The following is a 26094-nucleotide window of genomic DNA, read 5'->3' on the forward strand; positions in this document are numbered from 1 at the left end:
AAGGCAGCCTTTGTGCTCCTCTGCTGGCATAATTAGAGAGGGCAGGTCTACTCAGGATCTGGAAATTTGTGCTAAGCAGAAATTTTCCATAAGGATAGAGTACCAGGCCTTGGGAGAATGAAGCTATCTCCCGTTTCTAGTCTATAAACAAAGAAAACTGGGAACTTAATTATGATAGGGGAGCAGCTGTTTTGAGGTTTCACTACTTCGGATTTGTATTCTGGCTCTGCCTTAGAAAAGTTGTTTCCTCCTCTGTCTGTGTCTCCATTCTTTCATCTGTAAAATGAGAAAATAACACTTATCTTGTTTTTGAGCATGAAAGATCATAAATGTAAACATCTACCAGTGCACATAGTAAGAAAGCCGATGTCTGATCAATATTGCCACCATTTCTGCTTAGCAATTTCCAAACATGCCTTTGGGTCCTGTAGAACTCCCTGGAACTCCCTCATCTAATAATAGCTGCTGTTGTGTACATGCATGTGCATGGCTTTCCCTTGACCCTTACTGTCTTGGTACTTCCTTCCCTCACTAACTGGCTCTCTTGTCAGCTGTCCTGGAAAAGCCTCTAGAAAAGAAGGCTGGCAGAAATTATGGCCCCCCGGGCAACAAGAAGCTTATTTATTTCATTGATGACATGAACATGCCTGAGGTGGATGCCTATGGGACTGTGCAGCCACACACTATCATCAGGCAGCATCTGGACTATGGCCACTGGTAAGAGCACCCACAAAGGGGCTGGGGCCAGTGGGAAGCTGAGGGGGAGGTTAAGGCAGAGCTCTGCTGCCGGAGGAGAATCCCTACAAGAATCTTCATGGCTTTTGTTTCCTAGAATGCTCTTTCAGATAGGCTAAGACTCAGATGAAGAATTTGGCCAGAGAAGCTCTCATCTAAGGAAAAAAAGTCTACTGTTATTCATTACTCATGTCAAAAGTTGCCTTCTTCAAGCCCCCAAAGCAGGATTAGCCATTTGCCTACCCCACTGTGGTTCCATAGCACTAAGCAGGTACATCAGTGGTAACACCACAGTGTAGAGGACACATGTGTCCGTGAACTTCAACAGCCTTTGTCCACTCATAGCAACTCCCAGGCTCTGATAGCAGCTCTTGCAACAATTAGGACTTACTGGCAAAAGGTTTGAACTTGTGAGAAAAAAAAAAAAGTCAGTGATTTGAGATGACTTTGGCTTACCTTCCTACCTCACACTGAATCAGTTGCTGAGAAAGAAAGGGAAGTATGAAAAAGGAATTCAAAGAGAATTATTATGATGGCAACCTGACTTGTCCGTCATTCACCCCTACAGCTTTGGCTTGATGCCTACAATCTACAAACATCCATGACCTTCACACCCATATTTGAGCAGCTGATCTATGCTGGGAAAAAAATCAGTCAGCTGATTAGTTTTGCTTTGGATTTATAGTCACAAACCTTAAATGGAAATTACCTTAATATGTTTGTATATCCACCTCATAAATATCTATTCCATGCCTCATCTTCTCTCCTCAAACTTCCTGCCCCATCAGAGCTGATGACCCTCCCTTCACAGAGGATGCAGATGCATCTGTTTTTAGTTCCACATCTATCAAATTGCTTGCATCAACAAACATCCTTTTTACTCTCCTCCTGTTACCTCTTCCTTAAGACTTAACCATCCACCAGTGTCTTGATTCTATTCTCTCTCACCTCCTGAAATCCTCACTTCATCAACTGTACCCCCCATCTCCTGATTGGCTCCTTTGCATAAATTCTGTTTTATTCCAAAAATCGTTCTCTAATTACGTGCTATCTCTCTCCCTACTAACCAAGTTATCACTCTACTCTTTTTCTGCTTGCACATCTCCCTCTCATTCCTCAGTCCCCTATCATTTTATTGGTTTCTTTTTCCTCAATTTTACTGGACTATTCTTGCTCAACTACTCACTCTTTTTATTGTGGCTTCCCATGGACCCCTTTAGGTCATGATCCTCCTTATTCTCTCTACAGCATGTGGTATGGTTAATTGCTCTCTCCTTTTGGAAGTACTAGCTTTCTTTGCTTTCAGGGGTGTTAAACATTCCTGCTAATCCCCCATCTCTTATTCTGACCTGGTGGTGCCTTCTTTCTATGCTACTTCTGTTGTTGTATGACCCTTCAGGATTTTTCCCTCAATTATTATCTCTTTTCAATCTCTACCGATGCATCTGACTTTTTTTTTAACCACCCAAATACAAGAATGATAGGATACATTCCACTTCCCTTGACAAGGCACACACTTTCCTGGACCCTCACACAACTCTCACCCATGCATCTGACTTTCCAGGTATGATCGGAACAAACTGTCCCTAAAGGAAATCATGAATGTACAGTATATTTCCTGTATGAACCCCACTGCCGGGAGCTTCACCATCAACCCAAGACTTCAGGTAAGGTAGGACCCTGGGTACCTGGGTTCTGAATACTACCTACCAGGGCTGATGTCACTTATATAAGTAATAAGTAGCCTTTCCCCTGTTCAACCTCTTAAAATGCTGAATCATACAAGATGCTAACTTGTATTTCAACAGAGACAGAGAAACTCGTAGACCCAGAATCATGAAGCTTTTAGAGCTTGAAAGTGTCAGAATTCATCTGATTCATCTCAATATTCAGAATGAGAAAACTTCAGAGGGATGACATGACTTTCTCAAGGTCCTGGGGATATTCAGTATCAAATTCAGATTTGGAATTTGATTCTCTGACCCAAGTTCAGTTCTCTTCCTACTGTCCCATAATGACATCGTTGACCTAAAGTACAGTCCCCCAGTCAACCAAAGTTTGAGTTTAGAGTGAGAAATTTGACCAGAATGTAGGAGTAAAGAAGAAGGCAACTTTTATTCAGTGATAATGATGTCTAACCCCTGGCCTCTTCCACATGCATGTTTCCTTGTGCAGCGTCACTTCAGTGTATTTGTCCTCTCCTTTCCGGGAGCAGATGCCCTGTCCTCCATCTACAGCACCATCCTGACCCAGCACCTAAAGCTTGGAAACTTCCCAGCAGCACTGCAGAAATCCATCCCCCAGCTGATCAATCTGGCCCTTACCTTCCACCAGAAAATTGCTACCACATTCCTGCCCACAGCGATCAAATTCCACTACATCTTCAATCTTAGAGACTTTGCCAACATTTTCCAGGTGGGTTCATCTGCTCCAAGACACCTTAGAAGATTTAGTGGTGATTTGTACCTACCATTCTCAGTAAAATAATAGCATCAAACTCTGAGGCAAAGGCAAATTTTATAGAGTCATGAACATAAATAAGAAAACAAGATGCTGTGGACTCCGTGAGGAAGGACCTCAACAAAACAGAGTCCTGATCACTGATTGTTTTAGTTTCCAGTAACCAAAATGCTTTTCAGAGTTGGTTCCTTCAGGCTGGAAAAGGCTCAGCATCTTGAAGATAGTGTTGTTCAATAGTTTGAGTATGCCTAGAAGGGAAAGTGGCACAAAAGAGAGACTATTTTGCAGATTCTGGTGGTGTACCCCTTATTCTTAGAATGAAAAAAAGAAATTTCCCCCAAGCCATGCAGGATAGATCTGTTTCTTGAAGGAGCCATGCTGCAATATTTCTGAGACACCGTCTGCCTGCCCCTGGGGTATCTTATTCCTAAAAATTTGTTTCTTTTCCAGGCCAAAGCTATTTTAGATCCTTCCAACTACTCATCTAATTGATGATGGCCTGTCTCTGCCCATTACTTCCAATTGCTTGGCCCTTCACTGTCAAATCTCCAGAGGGTGATGAAGCAAACCTGGGCCTTCTCTTGCCCTGGGTCAGATAGAGCATCCTCACATATAGCTCTCCCACTCTGAACACAACATTCCCATCCTGGAAAAGAATCTGCAGAAACTGATTTGTGAGTGCCTCCTACCTCATATAGCACTGAACCATTATTGATGGATGTTACACCAAGTAGAAGCCACACTGTAGGGAAATGTCAACATGAAGAGATCAGGGAATGAGGCATGACCCTCCATGTAGAGCACATGTATTTAGAATTAATTACCCAGAGCACTGCTTGTGCAGGTAAGACTCTGGGGAACCTCAGACACTGAGAATGTGTTCTAGGATGTTCCAATCAGGATTCTTGGCTATAAAGAGCAGAAAACTATTGAACATTAGTTTGAAGATCTAAGAGCTATGCTCTAGAAAGATTAAACTAATGGTGGAACCACTGAGCCACACAACAAAATAAACTCTGAGAACACCTCTAAGCATCCCAGGACATCACTCCAGGATCATGTACACTCTAGTCATTCATTTACTCAAAACTGAGGAGGAGAGGAGAGGCCCACTGAGATTATATAGGTTTGCCTAAGAGCAAGCCAAGAAAGAACTGAAGCTAAAATCTAGGTCTTCAAGTTCCTGATCTGCACCTTTTCCACCACAACATTCTGTCCTCCTCATTTGTACTTCTGATGAGAACAACAATAAGATAATTAAGGCAGCAAGAAAGACTCAGCTTTACTCTGTGGCCTGCAGGCTTGCACACTGGAGAATCTCTGCACACTACCATTCATTGAGCACTGATAAAGACATTTTTACATGTTATTTCTTTTAAATTTCACTGCAGCATGATAAGGTAGGGGTGCTATCATCTTCATTTCCAAATTTAAAAAAATTAACTAAAAATTAAAATCATTTGATCAGATATACATTGCTCATAGCAGCAGAACTAAAGGGAAAAGAGGCAGTGAAGTCTCTCTTATTGGTAGCACCCACTACCCTGTCTAGAAAGACACTTTATCACCTGTACAACCATGAAAGTTCATGACAACCTTTTGAAATGCACATTGTCATCCCAATTTAACAGAGGGTCAGAGAAGTTTCCAGCTAGCAGGAACAGCATGAATGGTCACGGAGATAGAAAAGTATAATTAATGTCAGTGGAATAACAAGTTGTGTGGCCAGGTAGCACAGAGTGATATGGCAGGTCTGGGTGAGAAAGAGGATGGGGAAGATAATTGGAGACAAGTAGATCCTAGTAAAAAGTTTTCCTTTATCTGTAATAGTATCTCACATTTATTGAGCCCAGACCTAAACCCTTTACAATATTAGCAAACAATTTCATCCTCACAACCACCATATGAAGGAAAATACTGATTGTCTCCAATTTAGAAATGACATGACTGTGCCACAAGCACATCAAGTATCTTGAGCATGATCACTCAAAACAGTCCCACAGTATCTAAAACCTTCAGCCCTACTTTGCAGGTAATTCAGGATCATTACAAACACTTCTTCAAAAAAGAGGGTTCTTTTCTAACCTTATTTCAGTGGCATCTGATGTAACATCAAGGAGGAACTAAGAGGTGAGATATTGAAGTGAGGGCTGTGTCTCTGGTTTCCCCTGCCTTATTCCTTTGCCTGAGTGGCAACACCCTGGGCTCTGTATCCCAGCCAGGTCTCTTTGCAACCTGCCAGCTGTCAGCCACCTGCCACAAGTGTGGGAAAACACATTCCCCCCATGGAACACCTGCCTCTCTTCTATCACACAACTCTTCACCATCCTCCTTCAAAGAAGAGTTTTAAGCTCAGAGCTTGACTGCAATGTCCCCCTGCCTCCCCTCCCTGCCTGCCTGCTTGTCTAAAAGTCTGACAGAAGAGATTAAGCGATGGTTGAATGCCCACTAGGAGACCTTTACTGCCTAGAGAACATGCTGATTTCCTCTTTCCAGATTAATCCAAGGCTCAATAATTCATACCTTCTCTGTGCTTCCCTCATTCTATCCCAAGCAGAGCAGAATTTGATAATGCTCTGTGTAGCAGAAATCATTAACCATTCCCATATCAGTGATACATGTTACTATCTCAGATGGTGCAAAATTTGTGCTTGACATGCTCACATTCACTCAGTTCTTAATGTCATTCAGCCTGAGTATTGGACACAAAACTTAAAAACTTCAACTGATAGCATACCTCATTGTAAACACAAAGTTCCAGAAGTCAGGATTCTAAGATGGTACTTTCCTGCCCTCTGCATCTCAAATATGAACAATACCTAGGATATCCGGGAAGAGAGAAGTTGAATTTATGTGTTGGTGGAACCAAAGAAATCTAAAGGAACTTCTTGTTTTTTTTTTTTTAATAATATGAGTAGGTGGAGCCAAAGGATTCTAATGAAAAATTTTAAATAAGCATTTATTAAAGCATAACATAAAATAGAAAAGCATACAGATCATTAGCATAAAGCAGTTAATTGTCACAAGGTCATCATACCTATGTAAACAACCACAAGGCTCAGGTCAAGAAATAGGACACTTGCAGTATCCTTGAAGCTCCTCTTTTTTTTTTTTTTATTTTAAGATTTATTTTATTTATGCAAGAACCAGGATAGAGGCCAGATGCGCGGGAGGGTGAGAGGATTCACCAGAGACAGAGCAGGGAACAGAACAGGCAGACTGACGAAATACACTGCTGAGGGAAGCAGCAGGCAAGACAGGAGAGGTCTGCTCGCCATGTGGGTTGCTCCGAGGCCGGCAGGGATAGAACCAGCACTGCAGAGCCCGGGGACAGCTCCACAGCCCTGCACTCAACCACCTGTGCCACCAGGGAGGCCCCTGAAGCTCCTCTTTTTACTTCCTTCCAGTTATTCTTTTTTCCTACTCCCTGCAGTAAATACTGTCTGCATTTCTAACACCATAACTTATTTTGGTGTATTTTGGATATTATATAAGCAGAATCATATGGTAGTTTTTGATATTACCTTTGTATTTTATAAATATATATTATACATGATTGTATTTATGTGTCATAGTGTTGACAAATAATGATAGTAAGTAACAACAACCACAATGATAACAATAATTTTGTTTGCACCATCTGAGATAGTTACATGTAGCACTGAGATTGTAAGTGTTAACAATTTCTGCTAATCCTTAAATCTCATTCCATTTTGTCCTATAGCACTCGCTATGACTACCAGTGCAATGCTGAAATGGTGAGAGTGTCATCTTGCTACATGCCTAATTTTAGGAGGGAAAGCTTCTAATGGTTGATTATTATGCATGATGCCTACCAGAGGTTTCTGTGGATGTTCATGCCAGATTAAGAAAATTTCTTTCTGTGTTTTAGACATATAGTATCTCCCCCTCCAGGTGTTCTTACTATACCACATCCACCACCAAAGCACCCATAGTCCTCCCCCATAGTCCATTGTGCTCCCTCCCCTTTTCTGCTCCCACTTTCCCTTTCCCCTCCAGTAACCTCAGTTCTATGATCAGACTTCTAAGGTTTGTTATTGGTTAGATTTTATCTGACATTTTGTTTTGTTTCTCTATAGACCACACATAAGTGATGCATTGTCTTTCTCCTTTTTACTTATTTCACTGAGCATAATCTTGTCTGGTTCCATTCATGTTATGACAAATGGCAAGATTTTGTTTTGTTTAATAGTTGAGTAGTGTTCCACTGTGTATGTATACCACATCTGTGCCTTTGCTATGGCACATTTGGAAACCCCAGCTACAAAAGTAGCATTCTGGAATTGTTGAAGTTCTTTTTTTTTTAAAGATTTTTTAAAAATTATTTATTTATACAAGCACTGGATATAGTCAGAAGCACGAGAGGGTGAGAGAATTCACCAGAGCCAGAGCGGAGAGCAGAACAGGCAGATTGATGAAAAATACACTGCTGAGGGAAGCAGCGGGCAGCAGGGGAGGTCTGCGCGCCAAGTGGGACCCTCGCCGAGCAGCCGGGAATCGAACCAGTGCTGCAGAGCTTCGTAGCCCAGCGCTCAAACACTGCACCACTGGGGAGGCCCTGTTGAAGTTCTTTTTAATGATTTAGGCTTTCTTCTTCAAGACCAGTTTTGACATGTACAATATTTTGGAAATAGAGAACAGATACTGGCTTCATTAAACAAGCCAAGTGTCAAATGAACATTTAATTTTCCATCTAGAATATAAAACTTCCAAGAAAAACAAAATAGGAAACAACATCTAATCTGCTCCAAATGAATATATTTTACCTATGAGGCTGATGGGCAGACATGTGCATGTGGTTAACTCCGAGACACATTTTGCAGTGAAATAATAACCTTAGTAAAGAAAAGCAAACTTATGGAAATAACCCAAGTGCCCAAAGATCAGTGGATTAGCAAAATGTTGTATAGATACAGAATGGAATACTACACAGCTATAAAAATGATCAACTCTTGCCATTTGCAGCAACATGGACTGGAGAGGATTATGTTAAGCAAAATAGGTCAGGAGGAGAAAGACAAATGCTGATGGTGTCTCTTACATGTGGCCTACAAAGAAACAAAACAAAGGGTCAGATAAAACCAACCAAACCCTGGAAATCTGAATGTAGAATTGAGGCTACCAGAGTGGGAGGGAGAGAGGGGAGAGCAAAGTGGGAAAGGATATATGGAGGACTTTCAGCACCTTGGTATGGTGGGTGTGTTGTGGTAACGTCCATCTGAAGAGGGGTGGATCCTGTACCTCTAAATCATATACAGAATTGTAAACCAATGTTACTGAATAAAGAAAATAAATTTATCCATTTACAGTTTACTAGAGTTTTAATCATGAATATATGTTGAAACTTAAATGATTTTTCTGTACCTGTTGAAATAATTATATAGTTTTCTCCTTTAATCTGGAAACATGACAAATTATATTGATTATTTTTGAATTTTACATCTATCTTGTATTCCTGAAATAAGTCCAACTCAGTTACTACATGTTGACCTTTATATATTTTGTTGGATCGCATTGCTTCCTTATATACAATCTTTATATTAATAAGATTGTCCTATAATTTTTCTTTCTTCTCATATTCTGGGGTCATGAAGTTCTTACAAAATGTACTGGGAAGTACCCTGGAAAACATCTAGTCCAACACCTGTTACACAACTGGCTTCAAAAAATTGGAGCTATTGTAGTTTTCAATTGTTATTAATGCCATTTTTTGTCTTTTTTTATTCTCCCTAAAGGGCATTCTCTTCTCCACAGTGGAATGTGTAAAATCCTCACAGGACCTAGTAAAGCTTTACCTACATGAATCAAATAGGGTTTATCGGGACAAGATGGTGGAAGAAAAGGACTTTGATCTTTTTGACAAAATCCAGTCAGACATGGTCAAAAAAATTTTTGATGTGAGTATTACCCTGCGATTTTTTTTACATTTGAAAAATAATGACAATTATACAGATGGTCACCCAAATGATAAACATCTTCCATAAATTGGAGAAAGTCAAAGATTAGATAAAGAAAGGAAAATCTATCTTTATTTTTTGTCCAGGGGATAAATGCTAGGGCAAGAAGAGATACAATTTGGTCATAGAGACTAAGTGTTTATATCTATGAGGATCACCTGCTCCAAATCCTACTCCACTCACACCTCTCAGTCACATTTCCCCACTGGTCATCCCAGTTGACATTTCAACATGCTTGAAAAAGCACTATCTCATCTTGCCTAAGGCAGTCTCTTTGGAACTGATAATGACTGGAAATTTGGAAGCTCTGGAATAATTTAAAGACTGGAAACTTATTCTGATAATGACCAAAATTTGTTTCCCTCTCTACCAATACTAGGTCTACATGACAAACCATAAAATATTTTATGATCATTTATTTTGTCTTTCCTGGGTGTTTTCTTCTTCAAGACAAATAGCAAATAGCCTCTGTCCTTTCAGCTCTTTATGACATGGCGTCTGTTCAAACCCAGAGGAATCTGACATCCTTTTGATTACTGTCTTATCAATTCTCCCCTCTGAAATTGGGCTGCCCAACTTCCATCACACAACCCAGATGGGGTCTGACCAAAAGCAAAGACTGTCCCCTTTCTTATATACTATAGATTCCCTACTAGATTTCCCAAATTGTGTCCTGCTAAACAATTGTACTACATATACTCCTTGGAAAGAAGTTATCTAAGATAAAATTAAGTTGAGAAAGTACTTTATATGATATAACCCTGTTGGAAGTTCACAGATCATTCAGCATATAAAAGCCCTGAAAGTCTTGGCTAACCCTCATTCATGTATCATTTCCCATACTTATTGGACCCCAAGACTCTTTTCCCTTCATAAAACCTATTAATAATTTTCATGCTGAATGGCCCATGGAATATGCCTTGGGAAGCATGTATATATTACAAAAACCTAAGATCTTACTATTTTTTTTTTGTAGTGTGAAAATTATCACTACAGCTAACCTTGAGCCTTCTGTTGCCCAGCCCTGTGCTTACTTTGTTAGGTTTGGCTCCATTTTTTTTTTTCCTGAAAAGATCCTGAGTTTATTTCTCCAGATATTTATAGTCCATTCCAACCTACATGTCAATGTTTTGAACTTTTTTTTAAAGATTTATTTATTTATTTATACAAGCACTGGGTACAGTTAGAAGCGTGGGAGGGTGAGAGAATTCACCATAGCCAGAGCAGGGAGCAGAAAAGGCAGAAGGACCTAAGGTACACTGCTGAGGGGAGCAGTGGGCGCGGCAGGAGAGGTCTGCATGCCATGTGGGACCCTCGCCGGTGGCTGGGGATCGAACCGGCACTGCAGAGGCTGTGGGCAGCTTTGCAGCCCAGCGCTCAACCACTGAGCCACCAGGGAGGCCCTGTTTTGAACTTTTAAACATTTTAATAACTAATTTCATCCTGCACTTTACTAGTTCAAACACCCTGGAATACGCCACTTATCCTATCAGTATTCTATGACTTGATGTTCAGTGCTCTCGTATCTTACATTTGCATTGTAGCATTTGCCAGTTTATATATTCATTTTTTGAGTCTGTAAACAACCCTTGATTGTCCTTTTAAGTTGACTTGAACTAGCACTTTGGAGTAACAACACTCAGTCTTTGCAATAGAGGTTCCTATCTGGTCATATGGCTAACCATGTAGTGAAAGGTGCCTGTATACTAAGGACACATCTTTCCTTTTTTTAATTTGAAATTGGTTTTATTTTGGGGGAAGGTTTCTCCTTCCTAGTTTTTTTATATATTTTTTTACATCTTTCTTCTACTAAGGACACAATTTTTTGACCACAGAAGCACGTGTAATTAATTCTGCTTATCTCCCCCAGCAACACTTAGAATATCAGCCTGAAGCACCTTTGGCTGCCCCAAATCTTAGTGTTTGTTATGAAAGAAAAGGTGCCCCAAGTTCCACTGAGCAAGCAATATAGTCCCGTGTCTACCATTAGAATCTTATGGCCCATGTGTGATAGGACATCACTATTAGGAAATCTCTGGTTTACTGTGTGAGTTGGTTTTCCCTCTCCCTTTAGACAGAATGGCTCTGATCATAAAATTGGAAACTTATTATTTTGTTCATCAAAGATTCATTGTAGACCAGTCTTGTCAGAACTGCACTTTAGTCGCTCTTCCCATAGATCGTTAGTTCCAACTGATGCTATTAAGATTGATTCCCAATATAATAGCCCATTTTTAAATGGGAATGTGTTCCTACATTGCTTTCCCATGTGCTTCCCTCAACTAGCAAGAATGACTCTCTGCATTGCATCAAATCTTATCCAAATGTCTGAACATTTAGTTTATTATCTGGCAAAGCTAGAACTTAAAGGTTTTCTGGGACCCTGAAACCACCTTCAAAACATAGTCATTCTTTAATATCTAACTCTTCATATTTCTTTATTCTTATACCCAGGCTGCATCCCTGTTTTCCCTATAAATGCAATTATCATCATCACTTTCCCTACATTAGGTTTGATGAATATTGTCCCATGGGCTTACATGGCTAACCCCATGGTGACATATGCCCTGAGTTATGCCCCTGCTGGTGAAAAGCATGAGGTTCAGCTCTTCCCTAGGTGGTTTTTCCATTCTGAACTTTAAGAATGGCAAGTGAGGACAGTTGCTTATGCTGGTATTACCTTCTACTTAGGCATTAGAAACCTATTCTTTCTTAAACTTGCATCTTCCACATCCTTTGTTAACTCCTGAAGTCTCCTGTGTTTAAGTTTTGGCAAGTAATTCCCTCCTGAATTAAAAAAAAAAAGTTGCCATTTCAATACTTAGAGAATATCTTTTAAGTTAGTTGAGTTCTATGAGGTATTTATTGAACATGCTAATCTTTGCCCAGAGGGCAATGTTTGATGCACAGTAAACCCAAATCTATATAAAAGTTTTATAAATAGGGAGTTTGAATATAATGCTTCAAGATTAGCTATGTCCCCATAAAACAAGCCAGTCAGTCACTTAAGGATAGTTTGTGGCACATGCTTCAAACACCAGTCCCTCTGGACTTAGTCTTTGAATTAAACCTGGAGATCTATTGTGTTCAATCTCAGTGGAAACAGGAAAAAATGTTCTATGACATGGCTGTGAATTGGGAAGCAAAACCTATTGGAATAGATGTGTGAAAGTTCAGGTCATTGGGCTGTGATCCCCTAAAGAAAGACCCCATGCATCCCCACCAACTCCTCTGCTCTCATATGGTCTTCTACTGTGCATGTAAGGGGGCCGCCTCCCACCTTCCATTTCCACTCCTCATTCCACAGGAATAATGGATATCATTCATATGGAACTGATAAGCTAATATTAAACATCCACTTATAAGGGGTCCTCTAGAGGAAGAAAGTGTTGGAAGGTCTCCCAACACTTAATTTTCAGGGAGCATGCATAGAGAAAAGTCAGATTTGGTGCCTCCACTCTGGATGGAACTACCAGATTTGAGAGTCCCTAAGGAGGGTCCTTTTTCCTGTGTCTCATTGCCAGGGTATTGAACAAACTACAGAGCAGACCCAAAGTTTGAACATGTATTGTCATTTTGCAAATGGCATGGGGGAACCCAAGTATATGCCTGTACAATCATGGGAGCTATTGACACAGACCTTGGTAGAAGCCTTGGAGAACCACAATGAAGTCAACACAGTGATGGACCTGGTTCTTTTTGAGGACGCTATGCGCCATGTGTAAGTATGCTTCTCTTGCCTTTCCTTAGCTCCCTCCTCTTCTCAACATCAGGAATCTCATTGGGCATTTGAGGACACTTGGGAAAAAAAAAAAAAAACACAGAAAAACAGCTACTGCTTCTGCCTTGAAGGTCAAGATGACAACTGATAATGAAATTACAGCTTCTACTACTGGCCTTAGAGGGCACATAGCATGAAATCTAGCCTAACTGGATTTATTTCCTTGTCAGCTGTTTACAGTCCCCTGGTCATGATCGCAGGCATGCCAATAGAAACTTTAAGATCATGAAAGAGGCACCAGAACAGGGCCTCCCCGGTGGCACACGGTTGAGCACTGGGTTGTGAAGCTGCCAGCAGCCTCTGCAGCACCGGTTCGATCCCCGGCCACGCAAGGGTCCCACATGGCGCACAGACCTCTCCTGCCGCCCGCTGCTCCCCTCAGCAGTGTACTTCAGTCCTTCTGCCTGTTCTGCTCCCTGCTCTGGCTCTGGTGAATTCTCTCACCCTCCCGCGCTTCTGACTGTGCCCAGTGCTTGTATAAATAAATAAATAAATCTTTAAAAAAAAAAGGAAAAAAAAAAAGAGGCACCAGAACAGCTCAGGACCTGCATCACCACCCTGTATTAATCCGAGGACCAATTTTAAATCATGAGATTGGAGGTTTTTGTTTAAATGCACATAAATTTCAAAAACTAAATATCTCTTTAAATGTTGTTGCTATCAAATGAATCATTGAGTGTAGAAACCAAGTCTCCCAGATAATTTATAGTCATGCCAGTGTTATAGCTACACTGCTGTCTACGTCCCCCAGTAATATGAGTCCACTTCTCTCTCCCATACCCCACCCTTACTGCCTGCCAAAATCCTTCCACCCTGCCCCTTGGTACTCATGGTCTTCAATAGCAAACTCTATTTCAGCTTCAGCTCCTCTAAATTTTTCCTTCACTGATGAATTCTGACTGAAACCTGACTGACCTGAGTTGAAAGCAGGTTTTTCTCTTCCTCATTCTATGTGCTCCCAGGTCTAGAAAGAGGTAAGAATCCTCCTTACCCACACCCCCCTCCAATGGCATACTTAAACCATTTATCCTTTTGTTCTTCACCAAACTCTGATTTTTTTTTTAAGATTTATTTATTTATGCATACAAAGCTGAGGTACAGGCCAGAGATGCGGGGGGTGAGAGGATCCACCAGAGACACAGTGGGGAACAGAACAGACAGACTGACTGAAATACACTGCTGAGGGGAGCAGCGGGCGAGACAGGAGAGGTCTGCCTCACCATGTGTGTCTCTCCATGGCCGGCTAGGGATCAAACTTGTGCTGCAGAGGCTGTGGATTGCTTCATAGTGCTGTGCCTAACCCCTTGCGCCACCAGGGAGGCCCAAAACCCTGATGTTTTGAAACACAAGCAGTTGGGCTGTCGAATTCTTGACCTGTCCCTGTTAACAATTTCCATGTGCTGACATCCAGTTACTCCACACCGTTTACCAATGACCTTCATGCATAGTCATCTTTCTCGCCTCAACTGGCACTACACTCCTGGTATCAGTGTAGCTCTTAGTCTTTATGCCCCATGTGCTCTTTAATCCATGACTTTTTCTCCCATCCCATCTCAACTACTCATTCAATTTATTCTTACCCTAGAACTTCTATTATCAATAATGAATCCACATCCAAAAACTCAATTTTAAACATTGTACTCTCTAATCTATCCTTCTACCCACCTGTTCTAGCTTGTATTCCAAGTATTCTTTTCCATTTCAATTAATATATTATTGACATGTAGCATTGTGTGTGTTTAAGGTATACAACAAAATGACTTAAGTATGTACTGCAAAATAATGGCCACAATAAAATTAATTAACAGCCATCACCACACATGGTTACATTATTTTTTCCTTTTGAAGAGTAACTATAAACTCTACTCTTTTAGTAACATTTAAATATGTAATAAAGCATTTCTGACTAGAGTCATTGTGTTGTACATCCCTCTGACTTACTTATTTTATAACTGGAAGTTTTTACCTTTTAATCACCTTCACTAATTCCCCCACTCTCAAACCCCCTCTGGCACCCACAAATCTGCTCTCTTTCTATGTGTTTGATTTTTTTAGTTTCCACATATAAGTGAGATTATATAGTATTTGTCTTTTTGTGTGACTTATTTCACTTAACCTAATATCCTCAGGTTCATTCATTTTGCTGAAAATAGAAATATTCCAGCTATTCTTAAATTTCATCAAGACTTGATTTCGTGGAGTCAACTACTTTCTCAAACTCCTTTGTCCCTCCCCCATATCATGGCTTTACCTTCCTCAACCACCATAGGCTCTATCCCAGTGCAGTCTCCCCAGTTTTCTGTCATGACATCCATGTGACAAAACCCCACTCTCTTATTTCACAGTTGCACATAAGCATCTGAAGATTATTAGAGAAAAATCTTCCACCATGTTCCCTGGCTTGCTTCAGATTGTCAATCACAAATACCAAGTTGTCCCTCAAGTTTTCTAGAAATATTCCTCTACTAACCTGGCAGTTTGCTTTCTTCTCCTTCTCTTGACAGCAGCAGTATCACACATTTTTTCCCCCTCTTCACAAGCTTCTAACATCCTCCCTTCTCTTTATTGACAGTTAATAAGCATGTCTCTTCTTTCAATGAGCTAATGAAAGTGGCCGGAAGAGAATTGTCTCATCTCCCCGTCACCATATCTAACAGCCTATCTGCATCCGCCCACAAATCCTTCCTCCCCTACTATTTTAGTTTGCGAACCATCCCTGTTCCTAAGGTCAGTGCCTCCATGTGTGCATTGGACCCCATGTCCTCTCACCATCTCACTGACATTTCTCCTTCTTGCAATTTTCTCTCCTCTCCTATCCTCTTGCCCTCCCCCTTTACTCCCTTCTGCTTTCTACCCTCCTACGCCATCACCAATTCCTGGGTCTTATGCATCAACATACAAAGATGCTGTGTAATCATTTACAATAAGATAATAAACTATTCCTAGACTCATCTCTTCTCATTTCCTACCCCTGTTTGCTCTGCTCCTGCTTACAACAGAACTCTTCAAAGACATTGTCAATATTCACCATAATTTCTGAGTTCTCACCCTTTCCTCAGTATATGTCTTAACACTTGAACAAAGAAGCTCGAACCAAAGTCACCACAGACCTACCTCAAGTTCAAATCAGTTGTCACTGCTGGGTCCTCACTTGATATTACTTCACCAACTGCTTTATTTGTCATGATTAATCACTTTGTTTACATCCATCCATCTATCCACCCATCTGCCCAACGCATATTTATTGATTAGACAGCTTCAGTATGAGTGCAGGAGTTTTTATTTAATTCACTGCTAGATCTTCAACCTAAGACAGTATCTGGAGTGTAGCAGGTACTCCGTAAAAACTCTTAGAATATCAGGTGGGATAAATGATGTGGAGAAAAATTCAGAGAGAAGAGGAATAGAGAGTTCAGGGGTGATTACAAAGTTAAGTAGGGTGATCAGGAAGGCCTCACTGAAGAGCAAGCATTTAATATGATATGTCAGAGCTACATCTAACTTAGAATTCACTATTGCACCGGTGTATGGCATTTTGCAGACTTCAATTTTTTCAGTTTTCACAAAAAAACTGAAGAAAGAGAGGTCTATTATTATCCCTATATTATAAATGGGGAAATGATACCCTGACAGATGAGGGAAGTCTTCTAGGGTCACACACACTAGAAATAGTATGTGTGCTCCTCACCATCACAGTGTAATGTTTCCTCAAATGTTAATCAAGGATAAACTCCTTGAGCACGCAGACTGCCTACTCTCCAGTACCTTGACCAGTGTCTGGTACATAAGGAGCAGTCAGTAATAAGGGTTTTTAAGATATCTATTAACTAACCTGTGAAGTTTCATTGTATATTTTCCCCTTGCTTAATAGGTAACAGAGCCTGAGCCATAGTCTTGGAATCGAAGCAAATCTTTGTCCTTTAAGGATAAATTTAACTTGGGAGAATACCAAATGATTCAGCCAATGTGATTTCCATCAGGGAAATTGACTAATACTGCTTTTAGGAAAAAATAAAGGCAGGCTATGAAAACTGGCTGGTCTTCTGGGGCTTCAAAACAGACTCCAAAGATAGTTGCCAAAGAGAAACCTGTGCTGTGTTTAACAATGGCAAAATAACTGGAATAATGAAACTGCCAGAGGCATATTTTGATGTGTGATTTCCTGTACATTTGTTTTAAAATATCACCCCCCCATGATGTCATCTTTGCATTCCCTTCCCTCCTGTCTCTGGATCTCCTTGGCCCTTCTTTGCTGCCCCTACCAGTCAGACAGAACAGAAGCATTCTCTTCTCATGCCAGGAAGAGAAAAGTCAAACAATACAGTGAGAAACATAGGAAATCTAAGAATATTGGAAAATTCCATGGTCTTGCATCATTCCACACGAAGGATCTGGGCTCACTCCATGAAGGTCTTATTTTCTGATGCCCAAGGTGGGAGTAGGGCAGGGCAGAGGAAATCTCTGTGTTTTCCCAGGAACCGATAGGATGGGCAAAAAGGTGGATGTTCAAAAGTGTATAAGACATGTTGACTTTGATTTTATAATCTTTCAATTTGTTCTTACCACTTGAGTTCCTAACCTTTTTCTCTTGTTTGAATTACCCACACCTTTCCCACATTTTGCTGTTCTGGCTTTCTGCTGCTTTTATGTGCAACCTAATAATGGAGCACTATGTAGTGGCAGCAGGCACAGGCTCTGGAGACAGAGTCAGGCCCCAGTTCAAATCCTGGGCTGCCACTAACTGACTGCGGGGATTTGAGAAGGATATTTACCTTCCCAAGCCTCAGTTTTCTTATCTGAAAAATGAGGATAGTAAGAATGCCCACATCGTAAGGGTTTTGCTATCTACATGCTGTGATTGGCACTTAATTAGCAGTTTATAAGCATGGAGATTTCTTTGTGCTATTGTTTTCTGCCTTTAATAGTGCCACTTTGCTCTTTTACTGACTTCTTTCACCATTTCAGCAGTCTCTTGTCCTACTTTTTCTTAACATTTTCAATTAGATCTTTTCTCTGCTTTGGTATAATTTTAATCTCTCTTTGTCTTTGATTTTTCATTCCCATGTATCTTTTTCTGCCTCCTCTTTTTTTCTCTTAGAATCCTTTCACAATCAGGGCTTCCCCGGTGGCACAGCAATTGAGCGCTGGGCTGCAAAGTTGCCCACAGCCTCTGCAGCGCCGGATCCATCCCCGGCCACCGGCGAGGGTCCCACGTGGTGCACAGACCTCTCCTGCTGCACCCACTGCTCCCCTCAGAAGTGTGTTTCATCAGTCTGCCTGTTCCGTTTCCTGCTCTGGCTCTGGTGAATTCTCTCACCCTCCTGTGCTTCTGACTGTACCCAGTGCTTGTATAAATAAATAAATCTTTAAAAAAAAATGAATCCTTTCGCAATCATTAACCAAAAAAGACCCTCAGATGTGCTTCTCTTGGGACCCTTCTATTGTGTATCATCAATTCTCTGGGTGGGGGGGATGTATATGTATATGTTCAGTCTTCAATAAACCAGCTTCCTCCAGCTGGGCTGTGCAACATCTTCAGCTCTTGTTATTAATCTCCCAGAAATTCATGGAAGTGCTTAACTTAGACAGACTTGGTTTTCTGGCCCAGGAGCCCTTTAGAATATTGATCTTCTCTTTAAATTTTGTAATTTAAATGCAGAGTCCTTTGCCCTAGCCAGAGGTTGTTAATGAATCCCCAGCTGGAATCTAATGCTGACAGTTGCAATCTTAACCATTCTTCTTTGAAAACTTCAAGACTAGTGATACATTTTCCATCTAGATATTGAATAGCATGGACCTTGCTAAGCTGAATTCAGGCCTTTCAGAGCAGAGCTGGGCATTAGGTGGCCCAAGATGGACCTCTCCTCCTCCCCTTCCTTTTCCTCTTGCATATTTCTCTCTCTCCTCCATTAATCAATTCCTGCACCCTCCTTTTTTCTTTCAGAAGAGAAGGCCTGAATATCTTAGCACCATATTTTCTCCTTTTATCGTTAGAGTCAGGTAGCATCTATATAAACACAAACAGATGATTCCTTGCACCAAACATAGTGAACAATCGTGTGTGTCACCCCCAATTCAATGCTGAGTATAAGACATGGATTATTTTGTTTAAATTTAACACAAATGTATTGAATAGTTTCAAAGTGCTAGTACTACAGGGAGGACAAAATGAGTGTATTCACTCTTCAGATGTCTAGAAACTATGGTTTAATAAGGGAGCAAGATAAGATAGAGTAAAAATGTTACCGCTAAATAATTAAAGTAAAATCATTAAAGAACCAAGTATAAGTCAATAAAAACCTGAATATTTAAGACAATAAATTTTAACCACATAAATTTATTGGCAAACAATTTTAAGTCCAGACAGCTAAAACTTTCTGTACATTCTAATTCAACTAATATAATCTAACATATTCTAATTTTTCAATATAACAGATACATCTTTTGATCAATTCTACATGAGAGGAGTACCAATTGGTGCCCCCATTTGGGGGAGCAAATTTTCAGTATGTATCAAAAGGCATAGAAATTGTCTTATTGCTTCAATCAGCAACTTTACTTCTAAGATCCTAACCTCTGGAAATAATTAGGGATGTAAAGTAAAAATATTTGCATAGCGCCATTTATAAATGGAAGATGTTAGAAACAGCCTAAATATCCAAAAGCATGCTATTGCAAGCAAACAGCTTATTCTATGAAATGAGCTATCAATACACTTTAAAAACAAAGTTTAGCAGACTACTCAGTGGCATAGGGAAATAATCACAGTGTATTGGCAAGTGAAGAAATGGTTTCATAACACTATGCTGAGTATAAAATGTCAATCTAGTTTTGAAAATATACAAGATAGACACAGTATATGGATTAAATGCATATTCATATATACATTTACATAACATGTACATTTACATATGCATATACATCATTATAAACATACAGAACCTTAGGTAAAGTCTGTAAGGACATACAATTAATGTCAATCGTGTTTATCCCAAGATCTAGAATTGTGGATGTTCTTCTATATTTTATGCACTTTGTATGAGGCAGTCATTTTTAAGATCAGAAAATAAGAAATAGAAGTTATTTTTATAAATAATATAAGCACCCTACCTAAGGTATATCATAGTGCTAACAGAATTATAGAAAAAATTGGTGGTATATTCTGAAGGACACACAGTAAACAGCTTTAATTTTTTTTTATTGAAGTAACATTGGTTTGACAGTTATAAAAATGATGAAAATTTGCCATTTGTAACAACTTGGATGGAGGGCAGTGAACAGCTTGTTCTAACAGAAGCATCTGAGAAAAGGCTGGAAGGGGCAGGAGGAGTAACTTCCTCTGGAGGGCCATTGTCTAAACCCAGGGCCTGGGAATATTTCCCTATTAGTGGAGCAAGAATATGGGTACTGAGAGCAGTAAGTATAAATGTAGAGAGAAGAACCCAGAAGTCAAGGAAGTGGGTGTCTTGTAGGTTGACACTAAGAATCCACCAATATTCCTTCTAAAGCCATCAAGATTCAAGAAGATTAAAGGAGGGAAAGACAAAAGCTATGTCATCATTCTCTGTTGTTCTGCCAACTTTAAGTGTGCATGTTCCTAACATGAACAAACTTTTCTATTGCTGCTTATCCTCTAGCCTACCCTGATTTTTATTTCTCTAATTGTATGTATATACATCATTATAAACATACAGGCCTATTTTTCTCTTTTTCCCCATTATTTTTCTTTTTCTCTTTTTCCTGTCTTCTCCTCTTGCCTAAAAGCATAAATAGGTGAGTCAAAGTGAAGTGAGGAAGGCAGTCAGGGTGAGACTTGACTGGGGAGGGCAGGGAAGGGAAGTTCTACCTTTCACCCTTCACCATCACCTGCACCCTCCAATCCCATCTGACTGCCATAAACTCTTCGTCTACTGCCACTAGCCACAGGCAGCTTTGGTTTAAAGCAAAATACTTGGGCAAGAAAGTGAGACCAGGTTTGCAGATAATCTAAGTTTCCCACAGTTCAGCCCACATTGGGTCTCTAAGGAGAGTTCCAGCTTTCACTTAGACCGTTAGGTATGCTCTTCACAAAGTCTGATTAAAGCCATGTGCTTCTGCTTCCTTCTCTTTAGCTGCCATATCAATCGTATCTTGGAGTCACCGCGGGGAAATGCTCTACTGGTTGGTGTAGGTGGAAGTGGCAAGCAGAGTCTGACCAGGCTTGCAGCTTTCATTAGCTCCATGGATGTATTCCAGATCACACTGAGGAAAGGCTACCAGATCCCCGACTTCAAGGTGAGCAGGTTGGGCAACTGTGGAGAAGAGACTCAGCCTCTCTCCAACTCCCTGTACTCCCTGTCACTCTTCATGAGCTCACCAATTCCAAATGCCCTTCCATTTTCTTCTTAGTCATTGGGCTGGTGATGTGGGGGACTGTCTCCTTATTAGGATCAGCTTGAGTATGCTGACCTTCCCGAGGTCTGCGTTTATGACACCTCAGTTGTTTTGAGTTATACCTATGAAAGCTTCTCGCCCCCAAATCAACAGCATATCTATATCAAATTCAGCATCTAGCTCCCTGGCAGCTCTAGTGGACTTAAGTGAAATTCTGACTGTCTGTGTTTCATAAGAAATTCATATTTTAAAAGATGGTATCAGTAACCACTGGCAGCTGGGACCTTTATTGACATTTCTTAGATTTAGACTTCAGGCATTTAGGAACCACAATGCATGTTCTAGGAAGTGGGGAAAGCATTATATACCACCCTCAAGGGTCACTTTGTCCACACACACACCCTCCTTTTTTTATCCATGGCCACTACAGAGGAATAGTAGGAAATCATGATGTAATTTCCATCCAGATGCTGTCCTTGCTATCTCTGGGAGAATTCCAGCCAGCATTGAGCCAGACCAACTCACCAACCCTCATAGTCTCCCAACCACGGTGGGACAGGCAGATGCTCACTGATGCTCTGAAACCACAGCTCCACTTCTTGGAAGTTGACCGAATCTAAGCTTATATATGTCATGTACACATTAGTTCAAACATCAGCCCTTTCAATAAAGAGAATACAAGATAGTGCATGAGAATTACGCATTTATCATATAATCCAAGACAGTGGTTTTCAACCTTATTTGCTAGAATCCCCTTCAAATAAAGCTGATGACTATATCCCAACCCCTCAAAATTCTCACTCAATTACTATGAGGAGTGACCTAGGCATTAGAACTTTCCAAGATCCCCCCTCCTCAGGTGATTCAACTGAGTGTTAAGAAACATTGCCTTCAATTATAACAATTATGTGAGAACCATTACCTTATAAAAAAAAGTTTACTAAACTTAAAGGGGAATTATTTGGACATGAAGGAAACTCTGCTGTAATGAAATGTCTGAGACTGTTAGAGAAAGAACTTTGAGTGGTGCATGAGAGAAAGAAAAGAAGGTCAGGGACTGATGTTTTTTTATTTTTATTTTTTTTATTTTTTTTTAATTAATAAATTTTATTTTTATATTCCTCATACAATTGCAATCCCCCCATTCTGACCCCAATCCCTCCCCTCCCGCCCCCACCCCCCAAAAAGTGTCTCTGGTTCATAGTTTTTGTTGATTTTGATTTTCACTTTCTTATAGTTATTCATTTTCCTGGTCCCTTATTTAAGTATTCTAGATTCCTGCTATGAGTGAGACCATCCGGTATTTTTCTTTTTCTTTTTGGCTTATTTCACTGAGCATGATCCCTTCCAGCGCCATCCGTGTTGCTGCAAATTGCATGTGTTTATCTTTTTTGAATGCTGAGTAATATTCCATGGTATATATGTACCACATCTTCTTGATCCAGTCATCTATTTTTGGGCATTTGGGCTGTTTCCAAAGCTTAGCTATTGTAAATAGTGCTGCTATAAACATAGGGGTGCAGGTGTTCTTTGGAATTGATGTTTCTGTGTTCTTTGGGTAAATACCTAGGAGTGGAATTGCTGGATCCTGTGGAAGCTCTATGTTTAGTAGGTCCAGAAATCTCCACACAGCTCTCCATAGTGGTTGGACCAGTTTGCACTCCCACCAACAGTGCAGAAGAGTTCCTTTTTCTCCACAACCTCGCCAACATTTGTTGTTGTTAGTTTTTTTAATATGTGCCATTCTCACTGGTGTAAGATGGTATCTCATGGTAGTTGTGATTTGCATTTCCCTGATTGCAAGTGATGTTGAACATTTTTTCATATGCCTGTTGGCCATTCGCATTTCCTCTTCAGAGAAGTTTCTTTTTAGCTCCTCTGTCCATTTTTTGACTGGATTATTTTCTTTGTTGTTGTTGAGTCTCATCAGCTCTTTGCAGATTTTTGTGATCAGTCCTTTATCATTAGTGTTGTGTGCAAAAATGTTCTCCCAGTTGGTGGGGTTTCTCTTTGTTTTTGTTATTGTCTCTTTTGCTGTGCAGAAGCTCTTTAATTTGATGTAGTCCCAGCTGTTGATCTTTGCCTTCACTATCACTGCTTTGGGTGATGTGTCTGTAAAGATGTCTTTGATGTGAATATCACGTAGTGTTTTGCCTATATTTCCTTCTATGTATTTTATGGTTTCAGGTCTTATGTCTAGTTCTTTAATCCATTTTGAGTTGGTTTTTGTGCATGGTGTGAGGTAGTAGTCAAGTTTCATTCTTTTGCATGTAGTAACCAGTTTTCCCAGCACCATTTATTGAACAAACTTTCTTTGCTCCAATGCAGTCTTTGCTCCTTTGTCAAATATTAGTTGACCATAAATCTGTGGGTTTATTTCTGGATTTTCTATTCGATTCCATTGGTCTGTATGTCTGTTCTTGTTCCAATACCATGCAGTTTTGATGATTATGGCTTTGTAGTAGAGTTTGAAGTCTGGGAGTGTGATGCCTCCATTCCCTTCTTTTTTTTTTTCAGGAGAGCTTTGGCTATTCGGGGTTTTTTGTGATTCCATATGAATTTCATCAATAATTGTTCTATTTCTTTGAAGAATGTCATTGAAATTTTGATTGGAATAGCATTGAATCTGTATATTGCTTTTGGTAGGATGGCCATTTTAATAATGTTTATTCTCCCAATCCATGAGCAGGGGATGTCTTTCCATTTCTTTGTGTCTTCTTCTATTTCTTTTAACAGTGTTTTATAGTTTTCTTTGTATAGGTCCTTTACCTCTTTTGTTAGATTTATTCCCAAATATTTGATTTTTTTTGTTTCAATAATAAAAGGGATGTTTTTTTTTTATTTTTTCTTCTTCAGATTTATTGTTTGTATATAGGAAGGCTACTGACTTTTGCATGTTGATTTTTTATCCTGCCACTTTACTGAACTGATTGATGAGTTGAATTAGTTTTTCTGTGGAGATTTTGGGGTTCTCTATGTATATTATCATATCATCTGCAAAGAGTGATAGTTTGACTTCTTCTTTTCCTATTTGGATTCCTTGGATGTCTTTCTCTTGTCTTACTGCTCTGGCTAGGACTTCCAGTATTATATTGAAAAGCAGTGGTGAAAGTGGACATCCTTGTCTTGTTCCAGATCTTAAAGGAATTGCTTTCAGCTTTTCACCATTGAGAATGATACTGGCTGTTGGCTTGTCATATATGGCCTTTATGATGTTGAGGTACTTTCCTTGTATCCCAAGAATTTCAAGGGCTTTTATCATGAATGGGTGTTGCACTTTATCAAATGCTTTCTCAGCATCTATTGATATTATCATATGGTTTTTATATTTATTTTTGTTGATGTGTTGGATAACGTTGTTTGATTTTCGGATGTTAAACCATCCTTGTGTCCCTGGAATGAATCCTACTTGGTCGTGGTGAATTACCTTATGGATACACTGTTGGATTCTAATAGCTAAAATTTTATTGAGGATTTTTGCATCAGTGTTCATTAGGGAGATTGGCCTATAGTTTTCTTTTTTTGTGTTGTCCTTGTTCGGTTTTGGTATTAGTGTAATGTTGGCTTCATAGAACGTGTTAGGTATTATACCTTCCTTCTCAATTTTTTGGAAGAGTTTGTGAAGGATAGGCACCAATTCGTCTCTGAATGTTTGGTAGAATTCATTTGTAAATCCATCAGGTCCTGGGCTTTTGTTTTTTGGGGAGGTTTTTGATTACCATTTCAATTTCGCTAATTGTAATTGGTCTGTTTATGTGTTCTATTTCTTCTTTATCTAGCTTTGGGTGATTGTAGAGTTGTAGAAATTTGTCCATCTCCTCTAGATTGTTGAACTTGTTTCCATATAACTGTTCATAGTAGTTATTAATTATTCTTTTGATTTCTGCTGTGTCCATTGTGATTTCTCCTCTTTCATTTATTATCCTATTTATTTGTGCTTTCTCCCTTTTTGCCTCTTAATCCATTTGTTTCTTAGTCCATTTGCTTGTAGTCCATTTGTGAGCCTGGCTAGGGGTTTATCTATTTTATTTATTTTTTCGAAGAACCAGCTCTTGGTTTCATTGATCTTTTGGATTGTTTTTTTAGTTTCGATTTCATTTATTTCTGCTTTGGTTTTTATTATTTCTTTTCTTCTACTGGTTTTAGGGTTTTTTTGTTGTTCTTTTTCTAGATCTTTGAGCTTCGAGATTAGGTTGTCTCTTTGAGTTCTTTTTTGTTTCTTGATGTGAGCATCTATTGCTATATATTTTCCTCTTATTACTGCTTTTGCTACATCCCATACATTTAGGAAATTGGTGTCCTCCTTGTCATTCAATTCAAAGAATTTTTTAATTTCTTCTTTTATCTCCTCGTTAGTCCAGTGGACTTCCAGTAGTGTGGGTTTCAATCTCCATGAGGTAGGAGAGTACCTTGCCTTCTTTTTATGGTTTATTTCTAGTTTGATGCCTTCATGGTCAGAAAAGATGGTTGGTATGATTTCATTCTTGGTGTATCTGTTGATGTTTGTCTTGTGCCCCAGTATATGATCGATCCTAGAGAATGATCCGTGTGCGCTTGAGAAAAATGTATACTCAGATTTTTTTGGGTTTAGTGTTCTATATATGTCTGTTAAGCCCAAGCACTCTAGATCCTTATTTAGAGCTTTAGTGTCTTTACTTATTTTTTGTCTTGTTGATCTATCCATTGTTGATAGTGGTGTGTTGAAGTCTCCCACTACGTATGTGTTTTCTCTGATGTCTGTTTTCAGAGATGCCAATAGTTGTCTGA

General features: G+C 39.7%; 1 protein-coding gene across 1 annotated transcript in view; it reads left to right on the forward strand.

The window, feature by feature from the left end:
- DNAH9 (dynein axonemal heavy chain 9) overlaps nt 1-26094 on the forward strand; it is a 321611-nt gene that overhangs the window by 174167 nt on the left and 121350 nt on the right. Inside the window, exons 39-44 of the mRNA XM_037492667.2 lie at nt 552-717; nt 2300-2402; nt 2911-3150; nt 8952-9113; nt 12698-12894; nt 21066-21228. Coding sequence (XP_037348564.1) covers nt 552-717; nt 2300-2402; nt 2911-3150; nt 8952-9113; nt 12698-12894; nt 21066-21228 — 1031 coding nt within the window. The remainder of the gene's footprint in view (nt 1-551; nt 718-2299; nt 2403-2910; nt 3151-8951; nt 9114-12697; nt 12895-21065; nt 21229-26094) is intronic.

This window comes from Talpa occidentalis, unplaced genomic scaffold, assembly GCF_014898055.3.
Source record: "Talpa occidentalis isolate TD23 unplaced genomic scaffold, MPIMG_talOcc4v2.1 talOcc4.7, whole genome shotgun sequence".
Classification (NCBI taxonomy): Eukaryota; Metazoa; Chordata; class Mammalia; order Eulipotyphla; family Talpidae; genus Talpa; species Talpa occidentalis.